General features: G+C 32.5%; 1 protein-coding gene across 1 annotated transcript; it reads right to left on the reverse strand.

The window, feature by feature from the left end:
• Nucleotides 1-1459: 1459 nt before the first annotated feature.
• On the reverse strand, nt 1460-4591 carry LOC131050960 (coniferin beta-glucosidase). The gene is made up of 11 exons (XM_057985283.2): nt 4326-4591; nt 4163-4229; nt 4006-4064; nt 3847-3922; nt 3592-3751; nt 3230-3482; nt 3019-3134; nt 2602-2854; nt 2415-2517; nt 2182-2290; nt 1460-2086 (listed from the first exon to the last, which is right to left on the reverse strand). Exons 1-11 carry the CDS (start codon nt 4446-4448, stop codon nt 1885-1887), a joined length of 1521 nt encoding a protein of 506 aa, XP_057841266.2. The 5' UTR covers nt 4449-4591; the 3' UTR covers nt 1460-1884.
• Between the last annotated feature and the right edge of the window lie 7661 nt (nt 4592-12252).

Here is a 12252-nt window from a genome sequence, read left to right on the forward strand (position 1 = left end):
TGGGTAGAAAAGGCTAATGAATTAATTAAATAAATAAAGATTTATTTAATTAATAGAAGAAGTGGGATAATTAAATACATAAGATATTTATTTAATTTAGGAAAAGGATAATTTAAATAAATAAATGTATTTATTTAAATGAGAAATAAGGCTAGAAGAGGATAAATGAATTAATTAAATAAATAAAGATTTATTTAATTAATAGAAGAATTAAGCTTAGATAATTAAATAAATAAAATATTTATTTAATTAGACTGGACAATTTTGGGTGTCTAGAATTAGCATAAGGTCTAGTCTATATAATCTATGAAAATGATTGAGGATGATTTAGAGTCATAATCAATCACATTAATTTGATTCATCTATTATATAATGGTACATTGAATTTGGAAAGTGATTTAATTTTTTTCTTCTTCTTTGTATTATTTGAAAGGTGTATCCAAGGTGATTATGATTTGATAGAATAGTGATATATGTTGAAACAAAAATGAAGCTTCTAGTCATTCAAGGGTGTTAACAATTATCTATATTGATCTAAGAATTAAATGACATAAATAAAAAATAGTACAAAAATTAGGTAGCATAAAAAAATGATTTTCTTGTGACTCTCACATACTTATCAAATTTATTGCATAGTGGTACTAGTGCATGTAAAAGAATCATGAGATATGTTTTTGTATGAGCTTAACTTATTGGTAAGACACGGTCATTGTCCTTTTACCTCTAACCAAATCTCAATATGCTTCTTAGCATAACAAAAGAAAGAATTTTTTTAATGAGTATATATCACCATTTAACTACATTTTTATATTTGCATTCTCCAAATTTAATTATCTTTAGATTACTCATAAATTCACTTATATTTGATGGGTTTCTCAAATCTTGAAACAAATTCACCTTGAAGTAAATCACATCGACTTATTACGTTTAATTATTTAATATAAAATCAAATAGAACTCTATTTTATAATAAATAAGATTCTAAAAATCTCAAATATTAGTAATTATCTTTTACTTTGTATACTTCACCCTTGTTCAAACATTTTGTTTTAAAATTAGATATTGTTAAGAATTGAAATATTGAATATATACGTGTTTTTTAGTTAAATGGAATATTCAATCTTTGGAGTAAATTAAAAATTGCAATCCACTCTAACGTTCTATTTCTATTATGAATGAATCCCTTTGAACAATAATTTTTTAATTTTTACAAATACATTAAAATTTCTATATAATTTTGAAGAAGTCATTTCATTAAATATACCACTAATAAAGACTTTAGTAATACTTGTATAGAATCATTGATAATTAGATTTTATATATTCAAACAACAAAATATATAATCATACAAACACTACACATCTATGTGAAATGATAACGTATAAAATCACAAATTTCTTATTGAATTATTTTTATTGTCTCACTATCATTTAATTATTATAACATATCAACACGATGTATAAAATAACTAAGCACTTCTTATCTCTCTTCCATTTATCATCTATAATTTATAACATTTGATTTAATGTAAACTACAATATAAAATATATTTCACAACGTACGATTTATTTCGTGACAATAACTCAACATGTCACTGTAGTTGCCGAATCGAAATGACATTGTTGTTTTTTCATGTACAATCTTTTATACAGAGCTAAACTACCATGCAATTCCCAATACTTTGTTGGGAATTCGCCGCTTTCTGACCTACCTGCATTGTTTAGTTACTACATTCTCTGACGAAGTTTACAGGTATACCTACCTATCGTCTTTTTGGTTTTTGGATAATCTAGACGAAGCTTTCAGATTAGGTGAGTTATAGGTAGTACATTACATTTCATCAAATATTTTTATATACACGGCTCCTATTTTTCTTCTTTCTTCCTCAGGAATTTACGGCTGGAGAATATAGTTGTGGTTGAACTGTGGTAAGAAATTGCTTTACCCACTGACCTGATAGCTTCGGGTATCTGTTCTGAGAATGATTATCCACGTAATATAACCCAAATCTCAATGTGTATCCGAATGTCCACTCGAAATTGTCTAGAAGAGACCAAATGAAGTATCCACGCACATCCGATCCATTCCTGCAATAAACAAAGACACCACCTCAATTTATATAAACAGTCCATGTTATTGAAAATGTAAGCATTCAAGGTAAAATGCCATTTATGAGAATTACCTGATTGCTTTTCCCAAGTAAGTCAAGTAATCAATGTGAAAATTTATTCTCGTCACGTCTTCCAAAGCTTCTTGTAATGTCGCTGAAGAATCCTTTGATTCTGCATAGCCTGTTCAACCATTGGAAGATAAGATTAAAGGAGTACATCTTGTCTTTTAGATATTTTTTGTTGTGAAGAACGTATGTCGGCTCTTGCATTCAATTTTGAAAAATGGACACACGGAATAGTTTACCATTTTCAGTGATGATAATAGGAGGCTTGTTGTAGATTTGTGTTATATATTCCACCATCTTCTGAATTCCCCGAGGCACAACATATAAACCGACCATTCCTGTCTGAAGACAAAGAACAGAGCCATATCAGACGTTTGGCTAAAAATAGGCAAACCACGATCTGAGTAAGATATCTGGACTGCTTACTGGTTCTCCAATGGGAATTCCTTGTCTTTCACCGGTCAAGTAAGCCATGGAGTCCGGATAAGCAAGTGTACTGAAATCGAGGGAATGAGAAGGGCTACTGCTTGCATACAAGGTTGTGTACTGGTTTATGCCGATAAAATCGAATGATCCTGCAAGCTTCTTTAACATTTCTGTATTAAAAGTTGGTAGGCGCGATCCCAATCGTTCACGCATTTCACTTGGATAATTCCCCAGAACAACTGGATCCAGAAACCTGGAGTTAATTTAAAAGCTTGCGATGGTTATCAATTGAGAACATTTCTCGATTGCCCCATGACACCCATATAATTATAATATGCTCAAAAAGCGTTCTATGCAAGATCTAATGAGTAGATGAGAATCCCAATTTGAATTAGAAGCATTGTTTCGAATACCCACCATCGGATATTGAATGCTAGAATTCTGTCGACAGCTGCTCTGTCATCAAGAGTGTCTTTCAAGGGTTCATACCATGTTGCGCTCATCACCAATCCAATAGATCCTCCTTGAATTTTCTGAAAATTATTGCAGATATGCAAGACCTAATTAAGTTGTAAAGAACAATTAACAAACTAATCTACAAATGGCACACGAAATGAATGAAAAATACCTGATATTTTGTCCGATATGTGTTCACCGCAGCTGCATGGGCGAGCAGAACATGGTGTGCAGCAACATATGGCTCAGACATGGAATTCCCAGAAGCACACTTTCCCAAAGGTGCAGAACACCTTGCGGGAGGATATACTCCAACGGTGTAACCCAATGGAACAAACATATTTGGCTCGTTTATTGTAGCCCAGTACTTAACCCGGTCACCAAAGGCTCTGAAACAAATATCTGCGTAGGCTTCGAAGTCCATTCTGCATACAAGCAAGGTAATATCTATAAACAACTTTCAGCCTTCTATGAATTTGTTTTACTGTTTAAGTGTAGAAAAAAGACGGGATGGAAATGTTAGAGATTGCATACATTATCTGTGGACTGAGCCACCCGCCGTAGGAGTCTTGAAGTGCTTTTGGAAGGTCGAAGTGGAATAATGTAACGAAAGCTTGGATACCATTTCGAAGAAGAGCATTGATAAAATTATTGTAATACTCAATGCCAGCCTTGTTGATTTTACCTTTACCGTCTGCAAACATAGCAACAGAGATTTCAAATTCTATTTTCATTGTCTAGCCTTCTAGTCAATTTAGCTTTAAAGTGGCAAAACGAAGAGCAATGTACCTGGGAGGATTCGGGACCAGGATATGGAGAATCTATATACGTCTAGCCCAAGTGATGCCATGAGTTCAATATCTTCCTGTTTTCAGCAATCATGGTCACTAAACATTCAGATAAGAGAATTGAAGATCATAAACAGATTTAATAGATATGATTGGGTACCAGATATTTGTGATATTGATCATCCGCTACGTCTCCATTGCTTCCATCTTCTATACTTCCTGTGTAATTCAAGTTGATTGACAACACCAAATATATCTAAATAAACAGTTATAAATGCAGACTTAAATATATTGGACAAATAGCATAGAGAGCAGACCTGGTAAATGTGTGAAGGCATCCCAATTGCTGAGACCTTTACCTCCTTCTCTCCAAGCACCTTCATACTGTTTCAGCAATATAAAAACATTAGAAAAAAGAGGCCTGAGTATTAGACAAGAATAAATGAGCATTCACAAGGGAAGATGTGAAGATGAAGAAACCTGATAGGCAGAGGAAGCAGTTCCAAACATGAAATTCGGAGGAAAGTCGGTCCTGTCGAGCCCAAAACTCGTGGAGACAATGCTAAATAACAAGCAGAGAAACAAAATTTGAATCATTTTCATGTTTCCACCCCAAATAGATTTCTTGGTACCAGAACAGATGTGTTCTTGCTGAGATATATACAGCAGAGAGAAATTGTATTATAAAACTATAAGTTGCGAAGCAAGGCTGAGTGCATCATTCAGTAGTTGGTGGCGATTGAGACCGAGTTCATTATTTAGATGCGCGTACTGCACACACATGCGAAATGGGACCTGCTACAATCTCATCCTCTTTGGGAGGCAGGAAGGAGCAGATTAAAGTTTAAGGGATTAAATTTATGCCTTTTGACGCAAGGCAAATTAGTTGGGTGTACTTAGATTCGAATTTATCGCAAACAGCCATTTAAACGTTGCTTAATTTCGAAAAGGTATCGCCGACCAATCTCACGGTCAAAACGTGGAGATTTTGATTCGGCCCACTAAATAGCGAGTAGAAAAGACAGAGGATTGCCCATATCAATCCTTTCTCTCCTGCTTTCTTACGATTTACTCGCAGTCGTGGGGCTGAATGTTAAAAATATACGCCATTGTTGGAAAATTTGAAATTGACCAATGAGCCGAAAGTGTAATCACCGGCGTCAGCGTTACATCTTATTTGTTGTAATTTATGGGCTTATGTGATACAGACGCTAATTTGAAAATATTCATATCCATCTTCACCTAATCCCTTATTCGTGTCAATAGCTTAATTTCCTAGTTGTTGACCATCTTGAATGTGATAGCAATTGACTGATATGTCCGGAGACTAGAGTCGAACTTAACGCTTTCTTTAATTGTTGCACCCGTCTGATACTATCCTTCCATACACGGAGTTGATAGACCGTTTAAACCACTCTGCCGTTTACCATCCCTCAGCTGAATTTAAGACGGTCTGATTGTTGCAGCATGCCCTTTTCGCATTCTTACCGACTTCACTCCTTGTATTGCCACGTCTTGATTACGATTACTACATGTCATTGACGTTAGCAACTGCACTTGTGGTTTTATATTCTTTATGCATAATTTTGACTTTTCTTAACAGGACACTTCTTCTCTCACCTAAACTTAAACTACTTTTCCCATCTCAACACTCCATTCCTCACCTACGCCTACCTTACTTCGCCTTTAATAGTTAGAAATAACTAGTAAATGCATCACATATAACAAATAAGTATGTATTATTAATAAAAAGAATAGGTGAAAAAGTAATACGGTTAAAATCAATATGGGACAATAATCTAGAGAAGAAATCAATAGATAAAATCATTTAGTAAAAGTAATAGTAGTGGTGGAGGACGATGATCTTGAAAGTATTCACATGAGGGTCTTTATACTCATCATTTTTTTTTTATCTTCTTTTTTAATAGCACAAGAGAAAACTAGAAAACAATTGAGAGAATTTGTTGGAATCAAAATAGTTAGAAGTACCTCTAGCAAGCTGCTCAAAAGTTCCTCCTACAAGAGGCAAAGAGAGCGAAGCACTAAAGAGAAGGTTGTGACCAACCCCACCATTCACACAACCAAGGGAGAAGCCTCAGAGCAATTCTCTTGGTTATCTCAAGTAGAAAAGCTATGTCCATGATGACACCCATGAGAAGATGAGTGACCCCTAAAGGAATAGAGGGATGGGGGAACTCTAGCAACCACACAAGGTAGATCACTCTAGTGGTCAAGGAGCATCTATAAATGGACCACCTCAAGCACAACTTTATAGCTTGCACTGGATTCTACAATAAAACGTTGAATCATAAAATAAATTTAACAAAAATAGTTAAATTTCTATCTTTCTCTATGCTAAATAAATCTTGTCACCTCCCAACTTCTTTCAATATTAATTTAATTTAAAAAATTAAAAAACACATATATAAGATTTTAGTGATCATAAACTATATTATTGTATTTGAAATAACACATACCTTTCATTTATTCCTTCTTGCATATAACTAAAATGTGTCTTAATGACTCCATTAACCCCATGTCCCCATGCGGCTTCTTAAGTCTATTTTCTGCTTAATTATAAGCAGTGAAAGTGTCCCCATGTAATTTTTTAATTAATGGGAAAGGATAATATGGAATCTTTTCCTATTTTTTAGGAGCAGCAGCTGCTTATTTATTGAAAATAGGCTGGAAAAAAAAGGAGGGGCTGAAATTAAGTAGCAACTGCATATTAAAAAAAATGCCAAGTGGTTGCACATAATGTTTTCCCTCTTTTTTGACATTTACCTCCATTTTTTCCCTCCAAATTTTTTGTGCATATATCATTATAAATTAAAATAATTTACTATTCACATCACCATGTGCTGCAAAGACTGCATACTTCCTTGAAATGATTTCATTGGCATCATTTGAAGGTATGTTTGTGATTTGATATTTTGGGGGATTCATATCTTTCTTTTTCTTCAGTCTTAAGAACTAATTTTTGTATAGTCTTGTGTTTTTTCAATGATACAAACTATTTGATTGCTCGTCTCTGTATTTGGAGTTCTGAAATTCTTTTTTTAAACTGTTTGAACAAAAATATTCCATAGTTACAGTGAGCATCAGTTCATACACCGTACATGCTAGAGAGACTCTGCATACTTGCTAGAAAATATTTCATACATATCATATGAAGGTATGTTTGTGGTTTGATATATTTGGAGATTCATAGCTTTTATTTTATCCAAAGTCTCAAAAACCAAATTTTGTGTAGTATTTTGTTTTCTCAATGATATAAATTGTTAGATTACTTGTCTCTGTATTTCTGAGTTTTGAAATTTTATTTTTTTATAGTGTTTGAACAAAAATATTGCATAGTCACAGTGAGAAACCATTCATACACATGGAAACAGAGTCAAGCATGTCTAGTTTGTTTCTTTCAAATGTTTGACTTCAAACTATTTGTACTGTGTTTTCCATCCCCGACTGTCAAAAAAATCAAGAATTTTTTTTCAGCATTTCTTAACAGATATACATTTGAAATATACTTAATTCAAATGAAACAATCCACCATAGACAATATTACACAAATAAATGGTTTGCATCTATTGACAAATTTTCATGCATTTTTTAATATTTTAGTTGCCTGGACTAGCACAAAGTTACCATATAAGACCATCTTATGAAAGCCCAAATTGTTTTCAATTTATCTAGATTTTTGATCTCGTGACCATGTTGAATCTTAAACCTGTGCACAAGTATTACAATTTACCCAAGGTCTTGCCATTGTACCTGCTGCTATACCATCAACATTTTGGTTTTTTTAAGTCAAAGGATCAACCTTTCCATTAGATCTGCACAATTCAATATTTTTTTGAGCAATTTTAGATTGTTTATTTTGCATATTTTTTGTGGAATTTTAGTATATCTGCAATTGTAATCATGTTTCTAGTTGTCATAAATATACTATCAGCATCTACCTTTCCATTGGATCTGCACAATTCAATATTTATGAATGATTTTCAATTGTTTATTTTACAGAAATTTTGTGGAATTTCAGTATATTACCAATTGTAATCATGTTATCTAAGTGTAATTATTGTTTTAGATCTAACTATAATTATTGTCTCAGATCTCATTGTAATTATTGTCTTAAAATATATTGTTGTTCATTCACAAATTAGCAAGCACTACTTGATTTCATTGTTGTTCTAGGGTCTCGTACTTGTTGTCCATTCACAAATCAACAAGCATACTTGATATCAATTGTTGTTCTAGAGTTTCATTGTTGTTAATTAATAAATCAAAAATCACATTGATTGAAACTGGTTAGATTTGATGTTGTCATGTATTTGACGGATTATGTCAACGTATGATAATTTGGTTCATATTTTTCTAGCCACTTGAAGTTGTTATCAACCTTTGATTTTCATTTTAGTTTGTTGTTGACGTTTGATTATTGTTTCACAACTCAAAACAATATGCATTTAGACAGATTTTTGGAACAATGACGTGCTATTAGACATTTTTGTTCAAGCGTTTTATTTGGATCCTATATCAAATTAAGATGGATTTTTGGAAGAAAAAAAGAATAAAGATATAAAAGAATTCAATAAACATGTTAAATAATGACAATTTTATTCCTTGTTGGGGTTTTTAGAATTAATGATAATAATTTTATAGGACTACCAGCTTTGTTTCTCACAAACTTAGTTTTTTAATGTAGGTGACATCAATTGCTTTTCATGGATAAATCTACATATCGTCCCATTCCTCAACACGGTTTCATAAATTTCACTTCAATGCTTTCACAAGACAACATGGGTGAAAATTTGATTTCCTCAAATGATGACTATTTCCTAGAGTTTGTTCCTAGTACACAAGTGAACATTGAAGAAGGGGTCACTGATGAAGTGATAATTGAAAAGGAAGTTCCAGCCAATGAAGTTGAAGTCATAGTAAACCAGTTTAATGAACCTCTTCGAACAACTCCTCAAACAAAAAGTAGATTACATTGGAGCATTGCAAACATGACGATGGTTTTGATTGAAGCTAAAAGAATTGAGAGAGAAACACAATCATTTGGTAGTGCAACAAGAAAAGCATTAAGTTCCATTGAAAAGTGGAAAATTATTCAAGAATGTTGCTCTTCTCATGGTGTTCCTCACACACCAAACCAATGTCAAGATCGTTGGGAGCATATTCAACCTAATTACAAAAGAATTAGAGACTATGAACACAATATTCCATCTGGGCATGACAGTTGTTGGAATACGACAAGTCGGGAAAGGATTGAAAAAAAATTCCTACAAAGATTTTTATGATGCAATGGAGGGCACATTTGGTAGAGATCGATCCATCAATCTAGGAAATATCACCATTGACTCCTCTAATACAAGTTTTGCATTTGATGAGAATAGTCTTCCAAATGAAGATATCAATCCATTGGATGAACTTGAAACACACAATATGGGAAGTTATGAGCAGTCTAAAAATGACAATGAAAAGGACAAACAGTGTACAGGGAAAAAATGAAAAATCAATATCAAATGTAACAGGCATGAAGGATGTTATTGTTGATAACAATAAGTTGCTGATTTCTACTCTACAAATGGCCGAAGAGGGGCGCATGAAACACCATGAACAATGCATGAATAAGGATGATTTGATTGAGGAAAAGTTATTGAAACTTGAAGAGCAGAAAATTAATGTCCAAATGAGCATGGATTTAGAACTAAATAATATTGGTCAAGAAATGTTAAAAATCAGTCAATCATATGCAAAACAAGATTGATTTTGCATTTGTTAGTAGTATACATCTACAAAAAAAAAAAAAAAAAGATTTATAGAGTTGCTTATGAATAAAGTTTGTCTTTTTCATTGTAATAACACTTATCTATATAATACTTGCATCATTTTGTAGTGATTCTTGTATTTTTCTTGTATGTCTTGGTACATATTGTTATCTTAAATGGTATAATTGTATTTACAATTACAATATTTATAATGCATATTTAGAGCATAGATCTTGCTTTATTTTTTAGTACAATTTTGTATCGATTACTTATAATTTTGTAGCATAGGTGATGGATTCAAAAAACAGAAAGAAAAAGAGAGAGAGAGAGAGAGAGAGAGAGAGAGAGAGAGAGAGAGAGAGAGAGAGAGAGAGAGAGAGAGAGAGAGAGAGAGAGATGTATAGAGTTGCTTATGAATAAAGTATACCTTTTTCACTGTAATAACACTTATCTATATTTAATACTTGCATCTTTTTGTATTGATTCTTGTATTTTTCTTATATGTCTTGGTACATATTGTTATTGTAAATGGTATCATTGTATATACAATTACAATATTTATAATGTATATTTAGAGAATAGATCTTGCTTTCTTTTTTAGTATAATTTTTTATTGATTAGATCTAATTTTACAACATAGGTGATGGATTCAAACAACAGAAAAGAGTCTTGTTAGAATGCCTTATAGTGATACAACAAATAACCTTGCAAGTTTGGTGTGATGTTGAGGATTCAACAAACATATTAAAGAAATATAAGAAAGAATCATCTCAATCTTCTCAATGTTTAGATGATGAGGTGGAAGATGAAGTAGATTTAGAGCTTTATGCAACATGTTCTGAACAACAAAATTTACTCAATTTAGATTTTTCAAATTCTCAATGGGAAGGAAAAATTAGTGGTGAGTGGTATGTCAAGCCACGTTCATTGCATTGGTGGAACCATTATATTTTTGAAGTTAAATGTGATGATAAATGATTTTGAAGCATCTTTAGGCTACCATATGCATTGTTTCAGTTTCTGTGTGAGTCATTATCTAAAGATTTTAAGCAACGTGATATACCTCTATCCTTAGCAACATCTATCAAGAGTAGGGTGCTTCTAGTTGAAAAAAAAGTTGCTATTGCTCTTTTAAGACTATCATCTGGAATGTCTATGATTAACATTAGTGAACTTTTTGGGTGTGTAAAGTCAACAGCTGCAAGAGTTGTGACAAAGTTCATTAATGGTATGCATGTTAATTTTTGAAACTATATACAATGGCCAAGTGACCATTCAACACTTGAACTTGTAAAGCAAGGATTTCACCAAAAACAAGGCTTTCCAAATTGTTGTGGGGCTATAGATGTAACTCATATTGATTTTGAGCTTCCAGCTAATGAATGTTCATCTAATTGGTATGATCGTGATCAAAACTACAATATGTCATTACAAGCCATTGTTGATAGTAATATGTGTTTCATGGATGTTTTTACAGGTTGGCCTGGATCTATCAATGATGCTAGGCTCCTAAGAAATTTTGCCTTCTATAGGTTATGTGAAGGTGGAGAGAGGTTAAATTGAATGTCAGTTTCTATTGGTTCATCAAGTATAAGAGAATACATTGTTGGTGATGGGGGATATCCATTGCTACCATGGTTAATCACACCTTTCAGTGGAGCTGCAACAGATGATAAAAAAACATTCAACTTTAAACTATCTTCAACTCACATTGTTGTTGAACATGCATTTGGAAAGCTAAAAGGTGTTTGGCAAATTTTGAATTTAAAAATTTGTCATCCAAATTTACAAATGCTGCCAAAAACTATTTTTGTGTGATGTATTTTGCATAATATTATGTTGACATATGAAGAAGATGACAATGAACCTAGTTACTTGGATGAACATGAGAATAATATACCAAACAATGAAGCAATACCAAGGGATTCTATTGCAGGGTTAGCCCAAACGACCTTAATGGAATTCATTAATGGCAATGATTATAATGCGCATCCAAACAATTAAAGGCTGAATTCTGATCAAGCCTCTTTGAAATCTTATTGCCCAATGTAATAAAAAAATTGTGCACAACAACTGAAGACTAATTAAAATTTGTTAATGATTACTTTTGCATTATTGTCTTCTTGTGACATATGGTAAATTTTTTATTTTTCTTGTACTCTCTGTTGCTATCATTCTTCTTGTGACATATGGCAAATTGTTTATTTTTCTTGTATTCTCTGCTGCAATCAAACTGGATGAATTAAGTTGTTTTGCTACAATAGTAATTTTCACCTTCTATGGGTTTCCATAAAATAATGAGATCTCCTAATGCTCCTAAAGCATCTATAGCTTCCTACATTCTGCCTCCATGAGTTTAGTTTACCTGATCTTGGAAGTATCAGTACAACAAATTTATTGAGTTATTAACTATAGCATATTGTTTCAAGAGTAGGGTGCTTCCAGTTGAAATTCAAGTATTTAATTTCATTTATGATACAAATATATAATTAGTGCCAGTATATCTACTATGCCATTTTAATTGCCATCTATTTCATACAAAAATGAAAGCTAAACAAAATTAAAACGCTGTGATTCCAGTAAGCGTATCTATCTACTGAATTTTGATAAATTTGATAAGGTATGAATCATTT

Source organism: Cryptomeria japonica, chromosome 6 (assembly GCF_030272615.1).
Source record: "Cryptomeria japonica chromosome 6, Sugi_1.0, whole genome shotgun sequence".
Classification (NCBI taxonomy): domain Eukaryota; kingdom Viridiplantae; phylum Streptophyta; class Pinopsida; order Cupressales; family Cupressaceae; genus Cryptomeria; species Cryptomeria japonica.